At 34.7% G+C, this 27,861-nt stretch overlaps 2 protein-coding genes across 2 annotated transcripts in view; both read right to left on the bottom strand.

Annotated features, from left to right (window-relative positions):
- The window catches only part of LOC117330125 (nucleoporin NSP1-like), a 45,756-nt gene extending 43,816 nt beyond the window's left edge, over window positions 1-1,940 (bottom strand). Inside the window, exon 1 of the mRNA XM_033888343.1 lies at window positions 1,919-1,940. Coding sequence (XP_033744234.1) covers window positions 1,919-1,940 — 22 coding nt within the window. The remainder of the gene's footprint in view (window positions 1-1,918) is intronic.
- Window positions 1,941-4,082: 2,142 nt separating this feature from the next.
- Window positions 4,083-25,951, bottom strand: LOC117330124 (putative cation exchanger C521.04c). The gene is made up of 21 exons (XM_033888342.1): window positions 25,823-25,951; window positions 23,812-24,112; window positions 21,748-21,856; window positions 21,169-21,285; window positions 20,525-20,590; window positions 18,702-18,754; window positions 17,998-18,111; window positions 17,576-17,650; window positions 17,017-17,119; window positions 16,532-16,608; window positions 16,020-16,084; window positions 15,236-15,387; window positions 14,869-14,900; window positions 14,042-14,141; window positions 13,235-13,386; window positions 12,373-12,562; window positions 11,959-12,098; window positions 10,177-10,271; window positions 9,439-9,517; window positions 8,791-8,899; window positions 4,083-5,681 (listed from the first exon to the last, which is right to left on the bottom strand). The coding sequence occupies exons 2-21, from the start codon at window positions 24,076-24,078 to the stop codon at window positions 5,602-5,604; spliced, it is 2,175 nt and encodes a 724-aa protein (XP_033744233.1). The 5' UTR covers window positions 24,079-24,112; window positions 25,823-25,951; the 3' UTR covers window positions 4,083-5,601.
- Window positions 25,952-27,861: the final 1,910 nt, after the last annotated feature.

Below are 27,861 nucleotides of genomic sequence, written 5' to 3'. Positions count from 1 at the left end.
CCAGAGATCCCGCCATAAAATTCTGCTAAGCCAATCAAATTGCTGCATTAATTGCACTAATTATTCCCCTTGAACCAGAGACAGAGACATATATCTATATACATTGTATGTCTCTGCTTGAACCAACGGCCACTCTTTTTATAATTCACATAGAAAAACCAGCAACAATATTCTTATCAGCATGAAATTTTCATACACATTTATATTTTTTTGGATGTAAAATCAGGGACGTACATATCATATGACGAATCTCTCTCTCTCTCTCTCTCTCTCTCTCTCTCTCTCTCTCTCATTGTGGAAATAGGTTTGCAAAATTGCATGAGAGTGTATATATACATGCTATATTATTTTATGCCATCTTGAATTGTATTGTATATATACCAATGTTTTGTCACAGGGACAGGGACAGGGGCTTTGAATAAGCTGTATTACTTGTGCCCAATCCCGTTGCTTAAAGACAATAAAATATGTTTAAATAAAAATCTACATATACATTCCTGGTAAAATCAGAGACCTATATAGTATATAGGTCTCTGGTAAAATTAATAAATTGTATCCGCATTTTTTTTTGATTTTTTTTTTTTTGAAATTTCAGAAAAAAAATCGTTTGAAAGACATTTCTGTATTTAGTGATTATTCTTGAAAAAACATTTATGGAAGCTGCTGCTATATAATCGCGAAAGGCGTAGAATTACTCTCCGTAAAACCACTAAGAATATACGACGACGTTTGATAAAACGAGGGTTAAGGCACACAAAAAGATTTAAGGCCATTCAAAAGTAGAAGAGGTCCCGGAGGGATCCTGGGACCCACCAATCAGAGACCTATATACTATATAGGTCTCTGCCACCAATTAATGGTCTTTATTTGTCCTATGAAAGACAGATATTTCTCTAATTTTCTAAAAAAAATAATACTATAACCTAAAATAATGTTACCCCATTATCAACAAACTAACTTACTAACGATATTCGAAACTAAAAAAAAAAACAAAAAAAAACCCACAACTTTATTCATAGTTCGTAGTTTCAAACACCCCACAGTGTCTGGTTTTCAAATGTATAAACCATTCTATAACAAAGGGAAACTAGATATGAAGTCAAAGAAAGATTTTATCAGAACTTTCTGAGAAATATTGATAGCAAATTTCGACTGTCAAAATCCAAGACAACACTGTCTGCCATTTGAGAAATATGCTTCTCGTACTTTTTAAGAAATAGCGATAACAAACTTCGGCTGTCAAAATCAAAGATGGCTTCCTATCGGTCATTTTGTTTTTCCAATCAATATTAAGATTGAATGGGCATAACAAGAGAGGAGAAATCTACTCATCAAGTTTAAGAATTAGTGATAAGAATTGTTTACGGACAGACGGATGGACGGACGGACGGACAGACGGATGGACGGACCACGAACGAAGAGCGATTTGAATCACTCGCCTTACTTGGAATAAGAAAACCCACTGGGCCTGTATTCGGGAAACCGTACTCATGCCCAATACACATTTTGTGCTCAGACGCAAATACTTTTGGTGACAAATCTGATATCGTATTTAATATATTTCGGAAACTTAATTAAGCGAAACATTACGCTTTAAAAAAAAATTGGGTTGAGCACGGGTTTCATATTTGAGCGTGAGATTCGCTCCATGAATACCAGCCCAGGGGTTCCCCACAAGTCTTCCAGTTTTACATGTAAATCTCATAAAATTCGATCAATTTGTGACTTTGATTGGTTTGTTTGTTTGTTTTTGTTTAACGTCCTATTAACAGCCAGGGTTATTTACTAAGGACGTGCCAGGTTTTGAGGTGGAGGAAAGCCGGAGTACCCGGAGAAAAACCACCGGTCTACGACCGCAACCCAGAGGTGGACGGCTAGCGTTAAAGTGTTAAGGCCACCTTAACCACTCAGCACTTACCTGCTTGGTTGATAAACACCATGGTCACTAAGTTATATCATGGTTCTTAACTATACAGACAAATCACAGGTGATTTAGCCATCAACTGATCTTGTGAGCGTCACCAACCTACAGGCAGCTCTATTACAGATGCCACGGTGTACAATTATGTGGTGCAGGGGAGGCAACCCCTACTCAGAAGTGGTCTCGTATCGAGTAGACATACCATGGAGACAAATTGTATAGAATGGTTCAAGTTGACGTTTTTGTCAGAGATCCAAACTTTATTACATCTATGTCCCGACAGAAACGTAATAAGACATATGATAAATATACTTATATAAATAGCAAGGTGATTAAGGTTCAATAATATCAAAATGATAGATTTACCATGGTTTTCTGATTAAATGGCTACAATCTCCCCTTTTAAAGACATATATGGCGACTGCAACAGCATCAGCAGCACCTTTCCGAGAAAATAAAGTATAAAGGTTGCTAGCTAGTGTTTTTGGATTTCAGTGAAATTTTGGAACTAATAGTCGGATTATAAAGGTTTCTGGCTAGTGTTTTTGGATTTTAGTGATATTTTGGAACTAATAGTCTGTAGGGGCTTTTCGTTGCAGCGAGCAAACTGGCTCATCAGTTTTTCAAATATTGCAGATGCATATGCAGGCCTTCAATACGGTTTCGTCCTTCCACGTGAGGATGTGAACTCCAGCAAGGAAACCATCGCTATACAATAATGAGGGGGTGCAGTAACCCTGTAATTAAATAAATGCCTTAAACTCTTAATCTCTAACCTTTCAGATAGTACAACAACAAATAGGACGGACTTTAAACAAACATACTCCAACATGTTGAAAATGAAATGAAATTATCATCACGGAACAAAGTTGCAGATAAAATTTCAGACTTTACTGTGCTAGAATATAGTTTGAACTATATAGCATTGAGCCACAAATCTTCTACAATGGTATTTATCTAATTATGAAGTTACTATATCCCGCATTATTTTTTAAAGTTCAGAGCGATTTATTCATTTCTAGAAATCCGAATTTAACTTTTAATGGATCGACCCAAGCATCAATGACATGTCCTTAAAAAACAAAACTATGATACCATGTGTTAATCATTCAGCATATTTATTACTAAATATGTATACAAACCATCACTATGCTGTCAATCGTACATCCTTTGATAAACACTTACATGTATAGCTGTTTAGTCCTTCTAATGCAGTTCAATGAAAATCTTATTTGTTTTACAACAACAATTATGAAACAAGTTTTTACAACTTATATAAATAACTTGTTAGTCCGGATGGAATCGCGTGGGGGTTCTATTGGAGGAAACCGAGTAACCTAAGAAAAACACGTGGTTGGGCGGGTGACCCCATACCTATTCACTGCCGATCAGGAAATTGAACCCTCAGGGTGCCTAGGTGAAAGGCAATTGTGTTACTACTATGCTACCCGACCACATGAATGAAGTTGAAACTGTGAGTGAAATTATATTAACAATTTAGTAATGGCTGAAGTAGATAACATATACTGAACAGTGGCTGATCGCAGCCATTCACTGGTAACAAGTGATCTCTATAGGTACATGGAAATAATAAACACAAATAAATACATGTACGGTAAAATTTTAATGTAATACAACTTTTACTGATAATAAAAATGTTGACAAAGGTACAATAATAAAAATAAATATAAAACACAAACACTTAAAAAAGGTGCCAGATCAACCTCTCACAAAATGCTTAAATGAGATATAATGTTAACCGTAACCATACACGGCCATATGTACAGGTCATCAGTATTTATAATTTAACCATATAATGCCACAGGTGAATAGGTTGGTATATTTCTTCTAAATCATGCATGTTTTAGACAGTCTGCAGTACACAGGTAAATAAAATTGTACATTTTTATCTCAGCTGTGTAAATTAATTCAAAAGTATCTTTTTTATTATAATGCTTCCATGCAAAATTTTGATATTCCAATGCATTTTTACCTTTTTTTTTACCAGTTCGTTAAAAAATATTTATACAGTAACAAGATAAGGACAGGGACACACTTTAAACGTGAACAATAAGCAGGAGTAACACAATATTGGACATATATCACCTTATACAGTCTATTGTATTCAGTTTATAAAGAGATAAATGTCTTACTTTCTATCTTTTTTTTTATAATACAACAAGAATCTTAGTTTACAATTTTTGATATAGCTTCTGAAATCTCAGGATTTTGTTCACAGAAAATATTGTATTTTCCACAATAATATTGTTATCTTGTTTGTTATTGATTTGCAAGTTCAAGAACAGATTTATCAGATAATAATGGTGGCACTTGTACCATACTTTTAATGTATCAGTAAAGTGTTTCATGAAATAAAATGCATTACTTCAAGAGTGATGAAAAATTACCAAGATATTTTCCGAGTAAAGACTTTGAGATCTCTTAATAACGGTTAATATAACGGTTTCAATAATACTCTGCGGGAGTCTTAATATCAGACAAGGTTTTTGGAACATATACAATAAAAGAATTCATATGAGTTCATTTAACAATGCATTCTATGCTATTGTATAAATAAATCTTTCACCAATAAATAAAAAAGGATTTATTTTTTGATGCTGAAAAATTCAGTAACATTTATACCTGGAAGAAAAGATATAAAGAAATTATAAAATGTCAAGGTAGCTCTATATTTCATGATTTTATTCTGACAATCATTGTAAACAGCAAAAAATACACTCCTTATAAAAAACAACTTTTACAGTGCCACAGCTGTTTTATTATGTCAGATCATTCTATGTAAATTATAATGTATAGCTAGGTTATAGATTTCATTAATACGAATAAGATATTTACTACTGTGACCTTAGAAAGGTGTCAGAAGTATCCAATCCAATAAAATACAGATTAAATACCTTCAGATTTCAGAAAAAATGACAATTGTTTTTATCAAAATATCACATACAGCAATAAAAACAAGTATATAAAATCTGATGGCAGAATTCGAGACTCAAGGAATTGGTGTATATGTACAGTACATCCTTTGCATATGTCAACCGATACATACCGTATTCATCCTCAAATAAGTCCCTGGGTGTAAAAATTAGCATTAAAGTTTTGAGAGGGCTTATTTTCAACCACTTTTGGCTTAATATTTTGAAATTGATGATTCTACAAAAATAAGAAGTGGGTTTATTTATGGAAAATGTGGTATTCATTGTACTTCCTGTAATATCACAAAACACATTTCACTAGCACCATTTAAAACTGTAAAATTCAGTTTGACAATTACAGCATGCCATGCATTATCTAACTCATACTTACACCATTCCTCCACAAAATTATTAAATGATATGTTAATATTTTTGGTTTGGATTTCAAATGTGTCATTTTAAATATATCACAACAATACTACATGTATAATGGGCTTACAATCTAAACAATGATATAAGTTCCATCTTCGGAGATAACATCACAGGTTATGTTGTGGTGGGATAGGATAATATTGTTATACACCACATCACTGAGGCATCGTCAGATAGTACGCCTCAATGTTAATGCTGTCCATATGATTATGAATCCATGATTAGAACATTCAATGTCAGCTCACACATCAATATGTAATTTATAAGTGTAGTCTCAGGTGGCAGGGGTTTGATCTTCATGAGTTCGCTCAGACATCAACACTGAGCTCGGTTTGTCACCGGTATGAAGAAGTACATACACAGGAGTATCAAATACAGCATGACAAGTGTAAACCCTGAAACATAATGTCAATCACAGGTCAAATATAGAAACGTGTGGTCAATCACAGGTCAAATATAGAAACGTGGGGTCAATCACAGGTTAAATATAGAAACTTAGTGTCAATCACAGGTCAAACATAGAAACATGAGGTCAATCACAGGTCAAACATAGAAATGTGGGGTCAATCACAGATTAAATATAGAAACGTGGGGTCAATCACAGGTCAAACCTAGAAACGTAGGGTCAATCACAGGTCAAACATAGAAACATGGGGTCAATCACAGGTCAAATATAGAAACGTGGGGTCAATCACAGGTTAGATATAGAAACTTAGGGTCAATCACAGGTCAAACATAGAAACATGGGGTCAATCACAGGTCAAATATAGAATGTGGGGTTAATCACAGGTTAAATAGAGAATCTAAGGGTCAATCACAGGTCAAACAGAAACTTAGGGTCAATCACAGGTCAAACATAAACAAGAGATCCCAGAGGGATCTTGGCGCCCACCATTGAATGATCTTTATAGGTTCTATGTCAGATTGATCTTCTCTCTATTTTTCCCTTCCTTTTACTAATCTGTGCAAATTGAGATATCCCTCCAGTACTTTTCAAACAAGGGAATCCTAGCTATATAAGAAATTTGAGATTTAACGATAATGGCTGTTTGTTTGCCAGGTTGTTTTCAGGACAGACTGGTCCAAAAATGCAATACAAGGGACCAAGGGGAACCTACATATGAAATTTGAGAAAGATCCCTTCAGTACTTTGAGAAATAGAGATAACAAACTTAAATTGTCAAAATCCAAGATGGCGGTCTGTCTGCCATATTGTTTTCCAATTGATCTCAAAATGCAATAAGCATAATGAGGCACCAAGGGGAACCTTCATATGAAATTTGAGAAAGATCCCTTCAGTACTTTCTCAGAAATAGCGATAACAAACTTCAGTTGTCAAAATCCAAGATGGCTGCCTGTCGGCCATGTTGTTTTCAGATTGGTCTCAAAACGCAATATGCATAACTAGGCACCAAGGGAAACTTACATATGAAATTTGAGAAAGATCCCTTAAATACTTTCTCAGAAATAGTGATAACAAACTTCAATTGTCAAATCCAAGATGGCTGCCTGTCGGCCATGTTGTTTTCCGATTGGTCTCAAAACGCAATATGCATAAAGAGGCACCAAGGGGAACCTACATATGAAATTTGAGAAAGATCCCTTCAGTACTTTCTGAGAAATAGCGATAACAAACTTCAATTGTCAAAATCCAAGATGGCTGCCTGTCGGCCATGTTATTTTCAGATTGGTCTCAAAATGCAATATGCATAACCAGGCACCGAGGGGAACCTACATATGAAATTTGAGAAAGATCCCTTCAGTACTTTCTGAGAAATAGCGATAACAAACTTCAATTGTCAAAATCCAAGATGGCTGCCTGTCGGCCATTTTTTTCCCTGATTGGTCTCAAAACGCAATATGCATAACTAGGCACCAAGGGGCCCCTTCATATGAAATTTGAGAAAGATTCCTTCAGTACTTTCTCAGAAATAGCGATAACAAACTTCAATTGTCAAAATCCAAGATGGCTGCCTGTCGGCCATGTTATTTTCAGATTGGTCTCAAAATGCAATATGCATAACTAGGCACCAAGGGGAACCTTCATATGAAATTTGAGAAAGATCCCTTCAGTACTTTCTCAGAAATAGCGATAACAAACTTCAATTGTCAAAATCCAAGATGGCTGCCTGTCGGCCATGTTGTTATCCAATTGGTCTCAAAATGCAATATGCATAACTAGGCACCAAGGGGAACCTACATATGAAATTTGAGAAAGATCCCTTCAGTACTTTCTGAGAAATAGCGATAACAAACTTCAATTGTCAAAATCCAAGATGGCTGCCTGTCGGCCATGTTGTTTTCCGATTGGTCTCAAAACGCAATATGCATAACTAGGCACCAAGGGGAACCTTCATATGAAATTTGAGAAAGATCCCTTCAGTACTTTCTGAGAAATAGCGATAACAAGAATTGTTTACGGACGGAGGGACGGACGGAGGGACGGACGGAGGGACGGACGGACGGACGGACGACGGACCACGGACGCAGGGCGATTTGAATAGCCCACCATCTGATGATGGTGGGCTAAAAAGTGGGGCCAATCACAGGTCAAACATAGAAACTTAGGGTCAATTACAGGTCAAACATAGAAATATTGGGTCAATTACAGGTCAAACATAGAAATATTGGGTCAAACACAGGTCAAACATAGAAATATTGGGTCAATCACAGGTCAAATGTAAAAATATTGGGTTAATCACAGGTCAAATGTAGAAAGTTGGGGTCAATCACAGGTCAAAAAGAGACAGGGGTTCAATTACAGGACAAAACAAGCATTAACCTATATAGAGGCATATGTTAGTTATTCTGACATTTGAATGAATATGTTCATACACTGTCAAATCTGTATAGAGGCCATTCAAGGGTGTGAAGTGTTTTTTTTCCAGACAGCTGGTCTTGATATATAGGCTATAAATTGTTAAACATGGGAACCAAAACAAATGGCCTTTAAATAATAATAGGTATTTGTTATAAAGGGTGGTCTTTTAAGGAAGAACCTTGTAAGGAAGTGGCCTTTTAATGAAGTGGTCGTTTATTTGCTTTTGTTCTGTTTATCATCCTATCAACAGCTATGATCATCTAAGGACAGTCTTCTCTGTGTGCAAGAGATGTGTTTGTGGTGAGTGTGTGTGTATTTTGTGAGGCTGTAGTAAGTTTGTGTTTGTCTCCTTAATTGTGTGATAATGCGGAGCTGATGTCAATTTTGTAGTGCTACCTCACTGAAACATACTGCCCAAGCTCCCAGCAGGACACCCCACCCGTCACATATTGACAACAGGCTCACCCATCACCCCCTCCCAAAAATGGTGAGCGCTAAGCAGGATACCTGAAATACCATTTTTAGACTCTGGAATGTCTCGGCCAGGGGACAGTACCTAAAGCTTTCAAAGAAGGTTTGACTGTATATGAACCTGTCTTAGACAAACGTGTACAGCAAATATATGACTTGAGTTTTCAAGTCTACCTAGGTTAATCTAATCACCATCAGCTGTATAAACTTACCCTGGAAGTAGTCACTCTTGCCATCCTGGAAAGTGTAGTTGATGACGATCACAGAAAAGACAACTGACCACAGATGGATATCATTGAAGAGGATGAGGAATCCAAACGGCTGTTGAAAAGAAAGTGAAAAATAGTTACAGACGGATATCATTGAACAGGGCGAGGAATTCAAATGACTGTCAAATATTTAAAAGCAGTTGCAGGTACTTCTGATAGTATACATTTTTTTTATTACAGGATAAGTAATTTATCACAGAATTATAGTACTTTATTACGGTAATACTTTATTTTTGGATTAGAATTAGTATTTTATTACAGGGTTATGAAAGGTTAGTACTTTACTGCAGAATAAGTACTTTATTAGAGGATTGAACTTTATTATAAGATTAGGATTGGTATTTTTTTTACAGGATTAAAACTTTATTACAGGATTAGCACCATTACATTAATCTTTAACTTATATTTTTCATTAAGTATAGATATTGGTAGAAATATCACAATATGTACTAGCTAATGTCGTTTTAAAAAAAACATTTGACACATGCATAGCCTTACGTATTATGATGATATAACACATCAATACTAACAGGCCATACGATTATTCAGTAAACACTTTTTATTGTATGTACATGTATAATTAATACTTACATGTATGAGGTTGACGAGGACCAGAATAGGTACCTGTATCATACACACCTGGATGGCAGTACTGGTCCCAATCTCTATACTGTACAACAGACAAGCATTATAGCTTCTGATGGTATATAGAGACAAATTTAATGAAAACAACTTGTATTTGATGCCGCTCTTCGTCCTCAAATCTATTAATCCTACACCAGAAATGTGATTTATTTTGCATCGATTATTTCACTTTAAACAGAATTTTTTCCTAATTTATACATCATTTGTATAAACAAGAGATGCCAGAGCAATCTTGATACTCACCTACAAATAATAAACAATTTCTCTGTGTATTCATTAAAGACAACATAAAGAGTTCCTTACTATAATCTTCTGATAGTGATGGCATGACAGCCAGCTGATCCATTCATTGAAGTTATAAGTAACAAAATTATGGAGTAAGGAAAATCTATATATGGATGATGTGGTGAGTGATCACGTTTTGTTATGACCTTCCCTGTAGTTTGTGTCGAATATCTAAAACATGCATGATACACTCAATTCAAGACTGCAAATGAGACCGACAGGCAGCAACCAAACCGATGATTACTATGATTGTAGGAGGTAATTTTTGAGAAACAGCAGTTAAAACCATTGTTTACAAATTAAACTGACTGACATTGTACCAGATTTCAACAGTAACCATGTCCCTATTTATACTGCTTACAAAACTGATGTGTTCAGAAAATGGAAGCATGTCCTTACCCTAAATTTACATTGTTAAGTAATGCAAATTGGATACCGTTGATAACTTCCGGCAGTTCTGGTACCATGGCTATTAATGTCATTCCCACAAAGTACTGAAAAGACAAATTGGAATAGTTTCAGACTTTACTATCCACTAAATCAGGGTTCACCCTAGACCCAAAAATCATGACAATTTTGACAAGATTTCAGAAATCGTATGGGCCAAAACATAGAAAATTGAAGAAATTTGTGAGTTTTTGTGGGCTATTTTGCAAAATATGGGGCAAATGGCCCCATGGCCCCCTCCAGAGTTATCCCTGCTAAATACACTGTACTGAAATAACAAATTGGAGTAATTTCAGACTTAACCATTCACAAAATACTGAAATGACAAATTGGAACAATTCAGACTTTACTATCCACAAAGTAATGAAAAGACAAAATGGAATAATTTCTGAATGTAAACCAAAGGTAAACAGGCTACCCATCACTCTCTTATAAACATTTACATAAAGTATGCATACTAATCACTGCTGAAAATTTCATGTACATGTACTTTATATTTAAATAGGTACATATATAGAAATATTTATTTTTTCACAATATTATTCTATCTCTGAAATTATAACAGCAACTTTTACAAGAACAAGGAAAGCTTTAGACATTTTAAAAAAGTTGAAAGGAAGTAACATCTAGAACAGTGAAAAGCTAACTACAAGGTATTATGAAAACATCTCTCCAAAGTACACATACAATGTGTAATGATATCCCCGAGGTTCTGACACACCTGAAGTATACAGTGTACCCTCGACCTATCACCACCTGAATCTACCGCCACCCTCGCATACCGCCACCTACACCCCTAGAACAGATTTCCCTTCTATATAATTCCCTCGTTAAGTTCGCCACCCTCGCATACCGCCATCCGCCACATTCATAACAATACAAACATCCCGAATCCCTATATATTACCCTCGACGATATCGCCATCTTGGTCCGTTTTTTCTGCGATCGAGGAACTCTTTAGTGTTCTATTTATAGAATTAGGGTATTTCCTTTTTCACAGGTAACTTAGTTATACGCTTGAATGAGTTTCTATCGCTCAGGTAGATATATGTATAGATGTTTATATATGTGACATCTACACACAGGTATGGTTTGATTTGTAATAAAGTATGACTGATTTCTGCTCAATAAGTGTTCTTATTTATGGTATGAACGATTTGGCTTCGTCAGTCGAGATGGAAACGCCGAGACGAAAGCGTGTTTGTAAGCTACAAAATGTACGGTCAATTATGGTGTCTTATATGTTAACTCATTGTGTATTTATTAAAACGTTAGTACAACATTATCTTTTACTGTTGTAATTTTCATGATTCGATACTAACGCCACCCTCGTTATACCGCCATAATTGACACAGACGAAATGTGGCGATATAACGAGGGTAGACTGTATATACATATATATACTACATGGTACACCTACCTCTGACACACCTGTGTATATATACCACATGGTACACCTACCTCTGACACACCTGTGTATATATACCACATGGTACACCTACCTCTGACACACCTGAGGTATATATATATATATACTACTTGGTAAACCTACCTCTGACACACCTGAGGTATATATATATATATACTACATGGTACACCTACCTCTGACACACCTGAGGTATATATATACTACATGGTACACCTACCTCTTACACACCTGAGGTATATATATACTACATGGTACACCTACCTCTGACACACCTGAGGTATATATATACTACATGGTACACCTACCTCTGACACACCTGAGGTTTGTATTAACTCCTGGATGTTCTCTGTGATTAATTCAGCACAGAGTGCGATTAATGTGGCGCTGATCAGAAGAATGGTACCACTCTTTATTCTTGACCAGGAAGGACTGCCATGTCTGTGATCTGGAAAAAAAGAAAAAAAAAAAAAATCAAAATAAAACAAGAAATTTGATCATTTTCAAGACATATTTGATAAATTATATAGCCACTTGGTTCTACTCTGTCACTATGTTATTTAATCTGGTGTCATAATTGTAGCCTAACTTTAAGATTATTGGGCTATAAACAGTCTTTAGGCCAATCCTTTAACTGAAGTTTTTTCTCACATATGAACCAAAAATATTATGTTTAAGTCTTTAAAGAGCACTAAAACTAAACAGCTACCTACAATTCCTACCTTTATGAAGGTCACCCTCCACCTCTAGGCCATGATCTCGAGACTGCTCATTCTGGTAAATGTTGGCTGAATGTGTTTTAAGAGCGAATACCATTCCTATGATGTAAGCTATAGGCAGTAACAACGAGCACGCATACACCAACGGCATCACATGTTGACGGTAGAGTGATGAGTCACCATCTAAACCCGCCTAAAGGGGAGATAATCATGACAAAATTGACAGGTATCAGGGGACAATTTGTTTACAGTAGAGAATGGAGTCACGATCTAAACCCACCTGAAAGGGGAGATAATCATATCAAATTAGACAAACACCAGACGACAATTTTACTAGAGAATGGATTCACCATCCACACTTGTCTGAAATCTATCAAAACAGGGGAGATAATCATATCAAATCAGGGGAGATAACCATATCAAAATAGACAAACACCAGGGAACCAGCGCCATTTTTGTTTTTGCAGTCCAAACAGTGGGACCAGTTGGATAGGTATTTGTTAATGAAATAAAGATGGACCTGGTGATTTTATATTGTTTTCAGACGAACCTTGACAAAGACTTCCAAGGCCTGTATTAACATCTTCAGTTCCATCAAAATAGATGTTTGAAATAAAAATTTTAAAAAATTCCCCCTGTAAGTGAAGATAACTCTACATAAAACAGACATATACATTGGTACACCACATATTGTGTTCTCAGTTTAAACTTCCCCATAACTATACATAAAACACATAACACCCAGCACCACAACATGTTTATGGTGAGTGTAAGTCATAGGCAAAACCTGACTCTCACAGGAAGTTAATTATTTCATATCAAAGTGCCACAATTCATAAGAGGCTATCAATGAGACACAACTTACCACAGAGCTCCGACACTCAGTGCAGTGAAGCGAGTAACTCGAGTTAGATGGATTAACTGAGGTATTTCCATTGGGAAGGACATACACATTATCACAGCTCTTACACTGCATGTCTCCAAAGATCTTTGCAAATATAGTTGGAGCATAGACACCTGTAAAACATATATTAATCATTATGAAACATACACCTGTAAAACAGAAATTAATCATTATGAAACAATGTGTATTTTAAATTTCTCATTGTTTTTCTGTTTTTAACACCCATCTTTAGCTTTAATGTTCTTCAGGCAATTAAGATACATCTAATTGGTGTTCATACTTACATGAATATTATATTATGAAAGTTATGAATATTATATATATATGAATATAGGAAAATTATTATTTATGTGTTGATGAAGGCTATATCTGTAGAGAGTAATCCTGATCCATAATAAATGCACTCTGTATACCGGTATATCTAAGATGTTAATACATGTACATGTATAGCTAACCTATAGTCATGTACCTACTAATTAGCTATACATGGTATAGTTACCCTGGCAACAAAACTAAACTATAACCCAAGTTTCATCACTATCTCTTTAGCTTCAAATTTTCCAAAGAAAAGCATTATTGGATTAACAGAAAAATCTTTGTTAAAGATCTTTCCTTAAATTATGTTATTATATTTCCAATGGAGGATTTTAAGGGAAGGAATTTTGTTAAAAGTTAGGGAACGTTGACAAAATTGATGGCTGTTTATAAAGCTACCCAGGGTACTTTGTTATACTTCACAATCCCAACGACATGTTGGTTCTACTGTACCTCCAACTGCCACAAACAACAGGAGTGCAGTAACGTTGGCTGACCGGGGGTTGAACCTCTGAGAATGGTATTTAATCCCTCCGACAACCATACAGATACCCTTCAATAACAAATGTTGATTATATATTACAGCCTGTCTATGTGTCTTTAAAAATCTGATGAATTTTGCATGTTACAATCTAAACAATGAGGTAAAAAGATTTATACCGGTATATATAGAATAATAAGGTAAAAAGTCTAACATTTATACCGGTATATATAGAATAATAAGGTAAAAAGTCTAACATTTATACCGGTATATATAGAATAATAAGGTAAGAAGTCTAACATTTATACCGGTATATATAGAATAATAAGGTAAAAAGTCTAACATTTATACCGGTGTATATATAGAATAATAAGATAAAAAGTCTAACATTTATACCGGTATATATAGAATAATAAGATAAAAAGTCTAACATTTATACCGGTATATATAGAATAATAAAATAAAAAGTCTAACATTTATACCGGTGTATATATAGAATAATAAGGTAAGAAGTCTAACATTTATACCGGTATATATAGAATAATAAGGTAAAAAGTCTAACATTTATACCGGTATATATAGAATAATAAGATAAAAAGTCTAACATTTATACCAGTATATATAGAATAGAGGAATACAAGTGTGTGAACATTTTGTATGTATGTACAATGTATAAGGAAGCTGTGGTGATGGATACAGAAGCCAGTTTAACCAATTTAATCTTATCTGGAATTAAATAACAATTAAACACTTTTATATACACTTGTATCTAAGCAGTAAACATTGTAGATTAACTCACTGGTATGAAGAGCAGACTGCCAACTATTGCACCTGAAATTGGAAGGTATCAGCAATACAAGTAAAAATAACTCAAATTGATCATATGACTCCATTATTTGTTAAAGTTATGTAATTTAAATATATAAGTTTAATCTACCAACAAGAAATTCATTCCTCAAGATAGGTCTCATGACAAGAGGAGACATTTTATTAAATTTGTTAAGTAAAATCACTTTTTAATTTGGGTGTGGGTCGAGGTCATTTATTTGAATTAACATCATAGTCTTTCACATATCAAACATAGAGCTGTGAGCAGCAATCCATTATCTTAGGTCTCAATGTGATTCCTTAGAGAATTAAACATCAATTCATACATAGGACCTTACCTGTGAGAGAAGACTTGACCAGCTCAACATAACAGTCAGATCCTGTTTCACTTCCTTTTGATAAGGCAAGGATAAATATGATAATTTCTACGATAGATCCAAAGGTGGCGTTCAAGACTGCCCCCACGGCGAAGTTACTCTGGGCAGAAATACTGTGATATAAAACAACAGATGACTTCATTATACTTAATCTGTTGACTTGTATATCAAACAAATTATCAAATTTTTAAATACATACTATTTGAATTACAAGGTATATACTGTACCAGTATTGTAAAGGATCGTCTATGAATTTCGATTTCATAAATTGTATGACGCATTGTCCCAAATTTTTTTTATCTACGATAATTTTGATCACCTAATCAAAATTTGTTGAATTGGTTAATATTTTTTCTATGTCATATGCATTCTAGAATCCATTTTCTCTCCAAACCTACTTATTGCTTCATCAAATTATTGTGACTATTATCTATAATTGTGAGATATCAGTTCATTATCATTCCATGACATCATGTACATTATATGTAATACGTTTAATATTCCAAAGTATAACACAATTGTGCTGATTAACATGATAATCATGATAAACTCATTATAACTAATTCACTTATTTAAAAAGTTTCTCAAGCTCTGATATTTTCGTTCTATTACATTGCAGTACAGAATTAATTGACTATACTACATATTACTGATGAATGGAAAAAGGATTCCAGAAGAAATTAAATCCCAAGATATTTCTTACAGTCATACACTTATGTATATTGCTTTTATCTTTCTGCTTTACCTGATTATGGCCAGACCAATGTAGTAAGTTAATGGTATAATGGCAAGTACTCCTAAAATACATTTCTGAAACAAACAATAATGGCAAGTAGTTCTAAAATACATTTCTGAAACAGACAATAACAGCAAGTACAGACAATAATGGCAAGTACTCCTAAAATACATTTCTGAAACAGAAAATAATGGCAAGTACTCCTAAAATACATTTCTGAAACAGACAATAATGGCAAGTACTCCTAAAATACATTTCTGAAACAGATAATAATGGCAATTACAGTGTACTCCTAAAACACATTTCTGAAACAGTAGCCCTCAAAGCCAAGATTACATCAAATGTGCTTATTTTCCAGTTGTATTAATTGTACATACAAGTTAAATCATTCAGTACTTAAAATTAACTTATTTTTTATTATTTCAAAATTTGTTAATAACAAGGCAGCTTTCTTTTTCAGGCCATTACGTTACAAAATATACTTTCTTCTGATATTGAGGAAGAATTAACAATTTACTTACGGTAACTCCGGTGGTCATCTTATTGTCAGGGTCAGTATAGCCTATCGCCAGGGCAAGAATTACAAACAAAAGTAAATCTGGAGACATTGTTAAGGCTGGCAAACTGGTAACTACAGGCCATTACACATCAAAATACTCATATCAATTAATGAAGACCAGGTTTAATCACCTTCTATACCAAACCTCCTTACGATAGAAACTAAATGTGATTTATAAGTTGATGAATTGTCAAGATAAAGATAGGTCAGTAAGGCCCACACTACCAGTATGTACCCTACATTGTATGTAGGTGCATTGTGTACATGTATGTATTCCAACAATCTCTTAAAAACTATGATTACCAGTGAAAAGATACAAAGTTTTACTTTGACCTTTGACCCATTTCTGACCCCACTAGATCAATAATTAGAACAAGAAAAGATGTCAGGAACAGACGTGGGAATTTACTCACACAATTCTCGTTACGATATAAAGTGTAAGGATACTGAAGAGGATGATGTTCATGCCGTCCACGCTGTATTTATAATAGTACAGGTACACGGACTGGTGTGTATACATCAGAATCTCACTCTCCTGGTGATCCTGCTTCTGTAAATCAGGACAAGTTACAATTGTAAGCTGCTCGTACAGTGCTGTATGTCAACTTTTACCACTAGTATCTCTATAATAATCTATCTTTAAACTACTCATAGGAAAGACATTTCAATTAGAAGTTTAATAACGATTTTTATGCAAGTTGAGTGTGACATCATGCAAAGTTAAATATTCCTAGCTACTTTGACACCTGAGCGGTCATGCAAAATTTCAAGGTGATTCAGTGGGAGGATGTCTGCAAACTGAACAAGTAAGCATCACTTTGATTGGTCAATACCAATGCTACCTGACCAGTATAGAGGGGACATTTACACTAGATATGAATATAAAGATTACTCTTATATCAACACAAGCATAAGAGATAAGCTGTGACAATTTAGTTTTTATGAAACTGATAATTTTAGATTTTAATCAGTGGAAAAATGTAATTAATGACAGTACTATACATACCACATAACTGTAGTCTGCTACCTTTACCTTCTGAGGAGGTAGGAATATTATCTGTGTGATGGCCTTAAAGTTTAACTGCAACAATAAACCCACAAATGCACAAAATTTAAAATTTAAAGTACCAGTAATTGTATACATGTATAATTATATATCAAACTTTAAGAAATATCTGTCTGCTGACCTATTTGATACTTTCAATTCAAAATCCAATCATGTGTAGAACTTGACACTAAGCATATGCCAGGCAATGGAGATATCTAGTCTGATTGAAATTGAACAAAATTATCTGTATGTCACCAATACATTTTTTCAAGGTCACAGCATAACAATTAACTTTTGAATTAACTGTGATAGAATTGTACGCACCAAGAAAACCTGTATAATTTGTAACTTACCTAATGATATCATTAAGATATGTTTACCTTAGCAATAGGAACGGAGATGACAAACAACCAGGTAAAAAACATGATGATGAAATGAGCGATGACCAGTATAGGCATGCCTAATATCAGCCATAGGTACGACACAGGAGACTTCTGTGTAGGATAAAAAAGGTTAAATCAACAAATAAGTAATACAGATTATATAAATATACTACATGTATAATACAGATTATATAAATATACTACATGTATAATACAGATTATATAAATATACTACATGTATAATACAGTTAACCTCCGGTCAGTTCAAATCGGCATATAGTTCAAACACATATTTTTTTCCAATTAAATCAATAATTTTCTAGGTAGTGATAGTTTTAACTCACGATTGATCCGAAAACAAGAGGCCCTGGGGGCCTGCATTGTTCACCTGGATATTTCAGTAATTATGGCAAAATACTCTCATTCGAGTTGTATCACAAATATTTTCCAACTTTTAAGCTGCCTCTCCCAACAATGGTTAAAACTACAGGTGGTCTTAATCTTGTCATTCTTAAAAAAGAAAAGGGATTTTAAAGTATTTTTCTATTGATATATTCCCTATTGGGCCCTTTCTCCCTCCCCAGAGTGCTACATCCTTCGTTTTTACAACATTAGATCTCCTTCGCCCAAAAATGCTTCAGACTGAATTTCACCAAAATTCATTCAGGTGTTCAGGACAAGTAGCGATTTAAAGGATTTACCTTTATCTCCCCTATTGGGCCCTGCCCCTCCAGCCCCAAGGGAGCCACATCATCTGTTTAAACAACAATAGATCTCTTTTGCCAAATAATGCTCCAGACAAAATTTCACAAAAGTCTTATTTCAGCTGTTAAGGACTAGAAGCGTTTTAAAGGATTTTCCTCTATATTTTGTCCTATTGGGCCCCATTATCCTGAGGCCCCAGGGTCAGGTGAGCTAAAAATGGCAAGACTTCGATCAACAGACACGTTTAGCATAGTCAACAGCAGCATCATTCATTTGATTAAATGTGTTATAAAGAAATGGTACTTTCTTACCCAGAGTGCAAGATTTTCAAAGTTAAACATGAGGATTTGTAAATCACATCTGGATGGTTGATATCGATGTCAACATGAAATCAAAAATAGGTGAATATTTTTCTTGTACACTGTTAAGTCATTGAACACCACAAACTTTAATTATGAATCAAATTATAAATGTTACCTACTTTGCTATGACAAATTGAAAATTGCTAGCACATCTACCTGCAAAGCTTTTATAATAACTTTAAATGAATAACTCACAAAGAAATCCAGACGTGATGTCTTGTGTCTAGGTGTTAATCCCTGTCCCCTTCAGGAGTCCAGACCTCTCATCTGTTGATGTTGTCATTCGGGGGCTAGTTCTCTTTACGGCAGGGTGAACCTTGATCAAGTGATAAACATACATCAAGTTTTATACATCTATTTCATAGAGTATTAAACTTTGTGTATGAAATTGTTTTAAAAGTGATATCTTTACAAATTCAATTTTTATGCTGGAAGTATTTAACTTGTTCATTATCTTTATTTAAAAATGAACAAGCATACTGGGTATTGCTAGATCAATGCATGTCCCTTACCCATCCCGCCAAAAACTAACAGACCTCAACCTTTACCCAAAAACCCTGAAACTCAAACTTGTCCAAGATATTATGGTCCTTTATCATTGTGTGAAGTTAAAATCCCTCGAGGAATGAAGCCACCAGAACGCTGACAGACTTCGGTGTTATGTTCATACATACATATATCTACATAGAAGACAGAGAGGAAACCTATAGTCACCCAGTTTCACTGGTTGGGGACTCACAAGTGCAATAAATGATTGCAAAGCTGAGCGGCAGCAGCCATCACAAAATGCTTATACTACAATTACAGTAACTTATAAGGATATAAATTCTCAATGCCAAATTAATGAATCTGATACACAAACATATGATATTTTTGTAAACTTGATTCAGATTCTAAAAGGAAACTCCACAGACTTACATACAGTGAACAATTAAATACAAAATATGTGAAAATTTGGAAAAAAATAATTCCAGCACTCTATTGCCATTTTATAACATCTAGATCTAAGATGATAATTATAGCCACCAAATGACTGAGAATGGTATGAGATGTAAAAGTGAGTTGTGATGGAAAAAAAGTTAAGTCCAAATCATGGTAAAAAATTTATAGAAATTACAAAATATTTCCACGTTATTTGCCATAAGATCACTCATCGACCTCCAATGTACATTTGTATGTATATACCAAATTGGAAGGGAGTGGGTGTATACTTATGGATTTATAAGCTTTTCAAAAACTAACCCCAAAAACTTTGAAGTTTTGGGGTGGGACACTGACACCAATGATGCAGATGCTGGTGCGACAGCATAGCTCACGGTTACTTGTAACCTTATAAACTAACAATCAAAGGGTTTCATGTCCCCATCAGATTAGTCCCTAAGATATCAATTTCAATGATAAAGTTGACTGTATTAACAACAATAGGATATAGAATGGATAATCTAAGTACATTATACTGACCAGGTGAACAAACTTGCCAAATGGCCACAGAAAATATCTCGCCAAGGACCAGCAGAAGACTCCTGGTAGAAAAGCATGCATAAAAACAATTATTAGTACAGTAAATTTTGTAAATGCGTAAAATGGATGGTCTTCATATACATTCCCTTAAATTACACTATTGAAATACAAGATGATGTTAAGTTAAATGTAAACTTCAAGAAAAGGATTTCAAATGATACACTGTACATCAGGAAGTATAATGAGTTTTTTTTTATTTGTACGTAAGTATCCATCAATCAGTCTTTATCATCCACTTCATGTAATAAATATAATTCTACCACAATACGCTGTACTATTCCACTCTCAAGCCATTGCATAAATGTGCCGACTGTTGGATATATATTTATGTTATATTTCACTATTGGAATATGACCTTCCAGTCTTTTGAAAAATAACTTACTCATGTGATATCATATAAATTCCATATCCAACAACCACTCGTTGCGTAACCTCTATTTATCACATAACTAGCTTGTTCTACACTGTAATACAACCATATAGTGATGGGAATCGGATGATTTTCGTAATCGATTAATCGGAACAATTGGATGATATATTTCGATTGACCTCTATCCTCTATGTATGTAAATATACTTACCATATCTCCAGCCCACAAGAGTGATAAACATGAGACAGCCCACTAATAGGTACAGTAAAGCTAGCCACCATCCGAACAGCAACACATACAGCATGTTAGAGGGACGCAATGTCGATACTGTAACACAACAAATACAGCATGTAAGAGGGACGCAATATTGATACTGTAACACAACACATACAGCATGTTAGAGGGACGCAATGTCGATACTGTAACACAACACTTACAGCACGTTAGAGGGACGCAATGTCGATACTGTAACACAACACATACAGCACGTTAGAGGGACGCAATGTCGATACTGTAACACAACACATACAGCATGTTAGAGGGACGCAATGTCGATACTGTAACACAACACATACAGCATGTAAGAGGGAGCAATGTCGATACTTTTGATCAAAATCTCTCAAGGAATGAAGCCGCTAGAGTGCTGATGACAAACTTTGACATTACATATATAAATAAAACATGGATGGAGAGGAAACCTAGTAGTCCCCCCCCTGATTTAAAAAATTGGGGACTTCTAAGTAAAATAACTTAAGTTGATCCTAGTTACATGAAACGGTTTTTGTGTACCATTCACAGGCTGGATCTTGTCCAAGTCTTCATAGAGATTCTGCACCACCTCTGATCGTGTACTTAACGGTCTATCTGTAACGTGGCCTTTCCATTTCTTGAATCCAAACTGAAGTAAACATTAAATCAGTGTAATGAGAATAAGGTTTTCTCACAAAAACTCCAAGATTGAGTCACTGTTTTACTGCATTAAAGAAATCCCTACATTGATTCACAATGTTTATTCAACACAGGACAATTACGACAGGAATATAAATCTATATATACAGTGGACCCGCGATAATCCGGACGCCGATAGTCCGGAAAACTCGCAGTCCGGACGGAATAGCACGGGAACGGATTTCCGTAACGTTATTTGTACTCACCAGTCCGGAAATTCGGTTTCCGATTCCGGAAGCCCATTTTGGGAACGGAAAGTACTTTTCATTAGTAAATTTCCCCCGATAATCCGGACGATTTTTTCACCACGAGGAGAGAAAAATGTCGGGCAAGTCACCCGTGTCGACAGCTGTACAGACTATCGCTTGACATTGTGCGTAGTCATAGCGACCGCTGCCAGGTCATAGCCCCGGGTGTTTACCTGTGTTACAATGTAGCTCTGTTTTTATAACGGTACATTGCTTTTCTTTACGATCGACCTAAATGCTTCAGTATTAAAGGGTTTTATAGTGTAGACTGGTCTTGCTTTTATCAACTTGACGTACAATATCTATTATAGTTATTTTACATAGTGCTATTTCGTAGTTAGCAATAATTAATTCACTAACATACAGTATGTGATACGATACTTAATCAATCACAAATGCATGTAATAAATTTATTATCGGTAATTAACATCACTAACAATTGTATTGGGTAAACAAGGATATCGGCTTGTAACACCGTTACGTGTAATGACGACTCATTGAAAGATGCATGTTATTAATTACACACATGGTACATTTACCGGGTCTTTCATTTCAGGTTCATAATTTACGTAAAAAACGTACATTGTACATAGTGGGTCTTTCATTTCAGGTATTTAACGTATGTAATTTCTACTCGTTTGTGAACCTCTGGGACGTAACCCATGTGTTGTTTGTAGGTCACATATGTCCGCTATAAATAAAACAACTTTCACTTCACATGTTCTTTTAAAAACATTGTTTATTTTTTAGTTTCTACAAAATAAAAGAAAACAAGAATCATATCAAGAACATAAGTATATTTATTTTTTAAAAAGACTGACAATTAGACGTGTTTATGAAACGTCATTAAAACGTCCCGTATTGTATAGAGTCAAGGGAGATAACTCTTACACAACAATTTTTTTTGACCTGGTAGACGAAATTCGGTAGTCCGGAAAACTCGTAATCCGGACGGTTTGGGCTGGGAACGAAGGTGTTCGGATTATCGAGGGTCCACTGTACACAGAAATTTTATATATTCAACACAGTACAACTACATATACATGTATGTCCACATGGATTGGGTATACAGTACAGTATATAGAAAAAAAAACTAGAAAATGTCTGAAAGACAAAGACATTTTTAAATGACCCCGCTGCCATTTGACACTCTCACACAGTTTGTTGAGGATTAATGCTTCAGCAGTTTCTGAGATTTGACAGGACGCACGGACATGGGTAACACTATTATGCCCCCCCCCCCCCCCCCCCCCCCCCCCCCCTTTTATTTCATGGCAGGGGTATAATAACATTAAATTTGACAACCAACTTACAAGCACAACACTTTGTGCATATAATACATTGAGATACTAATTAGACTGTAACACAAATGATGAAGGAAGACAATTTGATGACATATGCCCTAACTGGGTCTTAAACTCAAGATCTATATGGCACCTAACTGCTTAGCCAGAATGCCTCTGATCAATAAAAAATGTATATTACTGTCAGCAAGGTTACTGCTATATGCCAGACTATGTATTGCACATGTATTTGGGTTGGGTGGGTATTCAATTGCCAGCAGATTTCTTCAGCAGTGGAGAAATAATTCTGTATTGATAATAAATGTACCATTGATTTGCAATTAATGATGCATATTCTGTCTTCTACAACTTACCAAGTAGTTGTTACTGATTTTATGAGCTTCCACATCACGCTCCTGCATAAAGGGATCCTCCAAAATGTCTACAAAGCTACTGGACGATGTCAATTTCGGATCCCCAGTCAACTTTGGAGAATGTACAACAGGGTTATCAAGTTGACTTCGATTTCGTAAACCCTGAAAGTCAACGCCAGGTTGTTCTTGTCCTGGTTCATCCTGTGTCTGTGGAGATGATTCTTCTAAGGTGGAGTCGGGTAGCCCGGACGAGACACTGATGTCCATCTCTATTGGCCAACGTTTATATCATACTGGGAATCTGTAATTACAGTCAAAATGGCTAGTACCAGTCATCAGAAAATATGTTTCAATATACACTGTCAGAGTTACTTCCCCTATACCAATAAATATGTGGTATAGTAATTTAATGTAAATCTATCCTGGCAGTGGCAAGATCCCAAATATAGCTGGAAATAGCATTGATTACCTCTAATTACATGTAGATTGTCACAATTTATTGTTTTTCCTGTCCATTAATTCAGGTCTATGGTATATGACCTCATATGAAAATCACTTTTTGAAATTAACTATGAGATTCCTTGAAATACAACTGTACAATGTGTTTTATTATTTTATATTTCAACATATATCTTTTAACATCAAATCATCTTTTGCCTAGCTTGCACCTAGCATAAAAGGACAAGGCTATAGCAGTTTGCAAGCTTGCAGGTCAATCTGGCCGCAAGCTAGTGGCCATGGAAACACTGGTACCTCTCTACTGTAGACTACAAGGTTCTAATATCTAGCTAGCAGATAAATGTTAATTGCTGCAAGCTTGCATTTAAGTTATTTGCAATTAAGGTACATTGTCTTGTCTGTTTGGTAATACTAGCTACTAAATTTCTAGTTTCTACTGACTCGCGATCGTCTAGGGAAGAAAATTTCTCGTTTTATTGGTAGAGTATACGTATTAGACTTACAGTATATTAAGTAAACCTGAGTGAGGATACCAAGTTTAATGATCTAATGAAATTTAAAACTTGAAAAAAAAACCAGTGTAACATTGCAATTTAGGTGCCTGCATAAAGACTAGTAAAAAATCATTACATCATTGGAAAATGGATGAACAGCTATAGTATAAATACTTGAACCCAAATATAAATTGCTCTGCTTCTCTGTAGCTTGATCATTTGGTAGAGCATCAGACTGGAGTAAAGCTGTGATTCTTGTTTCAACCTCCAGCGGAATTAAAATGAGGACTTCTGTTACAAATGTACTAGCTGTTACATCTACATACATTGATCTATATTAATATATATATTTCATATAGTATTACTTGGTAAACGAAATTAAAAATATGTGTTTAGTTCCACAGAAATTGTAAGTTCTTTGATTAAATAATTAATATATTAATTAATAAAAATGTTTGCCATCTTAGTCTTAATAATAGTAAGAGGGCTAATATTTTTTTATCTATTTAAATCAATGGTCCTAATGGTTTATTTATCTTATAACAGAATGTACGTCCTGTGGTAGCTGAGTCAGAGGAATTCATTTCGGTACTATATGGTTCAAATAGTAATAAACAATATTTGATAATAACCATAATAATTTTTTTAAATAAAATTAATACTTAAAAATAAAAATCTTTCCCGCTGAGATTCGAACACAGTTCCGGAAAATACTTGTAAACATTTGAGTGTCATAATTTGAATAGATAATAGCAGAGACATATAGGCCTATAGATATGTCTCTGATAATAGATAATGCAGAATCAAACCAATATATGTTACTGCAGAGTTCACGTTGTACAGCAAGTGTATTCCAACTGAATCATGCGTTTTGCACTAGCCCGATCCAACGTAACAAACAATATTAGGATGACAGAATAGTAAAGGCCTAGGCCAGCTGTATGCTATTTCGTGTTTACAATGTAATGTTTACTGGGATTTAGATTTTTCTAACATTTAATTAGGTGAGGACAAACACCAGAATTCAATGACAGTTTACGTAAACATGTATACGTTACCTTTATAACAAATGAATGCTACATATATCTCCTCTTTGCCGAGTATGTCATATAGAGCATTCGTTATACATTCTCACCTACCACACATTTCAATTCATGTGTTGTTTTTGTACTCACGTGAACATTGTAGGGGAGATAACTCTAATATCGACTTTCATCTTTTTGCACTCACAACAATTCGGCCTTTTCCGTTAATGTTCGGACAATTTATACGTAACTAGCATTATAATGTCTATTTGGACTATGCATGTCTACATTATCTCCTTTGTCCAAATTAGCATGTGCACTCATTTTATTTTGTAGATTTGAGATTTGATTTTACACACTGTATGCTTGTAATTTATTATGATAACTGTACTTTTACGGTGAAATATCACAATGAAGACCTGTACATTAACACAGCCTAGTAGACTAGGTACATATACATTGTATAATAGGTCATATTAATTTTTTACAAGATCATATTACAAATTAGGCCTAGATGTCTGCTTTCCAATAACAGAATTGCCCAAACTATTTGAAAATGTCTGATTATGCCCAGTATGGCTATACTATTTTAGTAAACGATGTTTGGGGTAATTGTTCAAAATCATTAAGCTCGCTTCTCGAAGAGAGGTGGGAGCTTATGTTGTCAACCCGCCTTCGGTGTCAGCGTGTGTTGCTAAGCATTAAGTTTTTGGTGCAAGTATTGAAAGGCATCAGTAAACTTCTTTATTACAGTACTGAATATTGATAATTTTCTATGTAAGAATACTTTGTTGTGTTTACAATAAAATATTTTGAAATAACTGTACTAGAGTTCTAATATTTGGTTTAAGGGGTTGCTGTTGTTTTTTATGATGCAAAATTTAATTAAGAGTATTTCTATTTTACCTTTTAATATTCTGAAAAAATATCAATATACATGTATTGTATTGTTTTACGGCCCATCGACAATATGAGTCATTAAGAGCTAAACAGCACCAGATTAAAAGGAAATTCATAGAAAGAAAATACATCAAACTTTAACTAAAATGTTAAAAGGTAAAGATAATCTAAAACTCGCTGAAATATACATTTATTGAAATATAGATTCCAGTTGGTGAATTCACGTACAACTGTACACTCCAATTAAACTTTGTTAGATGTAATTTGACGACGAAACATGAACAAAAGAGAAATAACAATAAAATGACATAAAAAATACTGAATCACACTGGATGTAGGCCTGTCTTCTTCCGTTAGAATGACTGTTTAATAAATAAACAAGTCTGAAGTATGATCTTCGTATTTAACGACGACATGATATTTGTTAAAAAAATTGTGGAATCCCTTAGGATTGGGTAAATGTACGACGGCCCATATACGCCTGGACAATATACACATAAGCATATTGATGTTTGTCCGAGGTTTCGAGAAAAATGTGGTCAAAAAACTGCATATGCAGTTGTTTTTTGCCAAGTGTCGGACACATTTCATCGTCAGATTTTGCTTTGCTATTTGTTTATTTCGACAACGCAGTGTTGGCCCATAACCGCCTTGGCACATTTCGAGCTTTGCTCAGGTAATTAACATACCATTTGATAACTCCCGACTACCTGATGGGGCACAGTTTTATTATCGGCGTTATATCAAATTACATGTATTGCATTTTTGCCAGTGAAATATAGAAATTTATCAAACTAATTAAACTTATATTTTCACTGCAGCTATGAACAGTGAAAATATAAGATTTTGCAGTGAAAATATAAGTTTTGCTGTGAAAATATAAGTTTTCCGTTTTTGACCAATCAGAGCTAACCTTTGTATTCACCTCGTTGAAACTTGCTGATTTTTCAAGTCGAAGCGGAGATGGATAAATTGTTTTATTTTGCTGTATTTTATTTCTGAAATTTTCAGACTGGCTTTTGACAAAATCCTCACTTGACGTTAGCTATTCATGCACAGATTCGCCGATAACAGCAGAAAACGCTTAAATTGAGCTGATCACTCCTTTCAACAAGAGATGACGTCATTACTGATTCCCGCACTTTTTGCTTAATTTTTCGATGTTTTTAGTT

This window comes from Pecten maximus, chromosome 6 (assembly GCF_902652985.1).
Source record: "Pecten maximus chromosome 6, xPecMax1.1, whole genome shotgun sequence".
In the NCBI taxonomy this organism is placed as follows: Eukaryota; Metazoa; Mollusca; class Bivalvia; order Pectinida; family Pectinidae; genus Pecten; species Pecten maximus.
Note: the sequence above shows the minus strand (reverse complement) of the source record. Positions and strands in the feature narration are given on the sequence as shown.

Excerpts from the sequence above, each read along its gene's own strand:
- LOC117330124 (XM_033888342.1), bottom strand. The coding sequence starts at position 24,078 with ATGGACATCAGTGTCTCGTCCGGGCTACCCGACTCCACCTTAGAAGAA. Across the intron at positions 15,388-16,019 it reads ATTGGTCTGGCCATAATCAG|TATTTCTGCCCAGAGTAACT; the intron begins GTAAAGCAGAAA and ends TTTATATCACAG. Across the intron at positions 14,901-15,235 it reads GGTCAAGTCTTCTCTCACAG|GTGCAATAGTTGGCAGTCTG; the intron begins GTAAGGTCCTAT and ends TTCCAATTTCAG.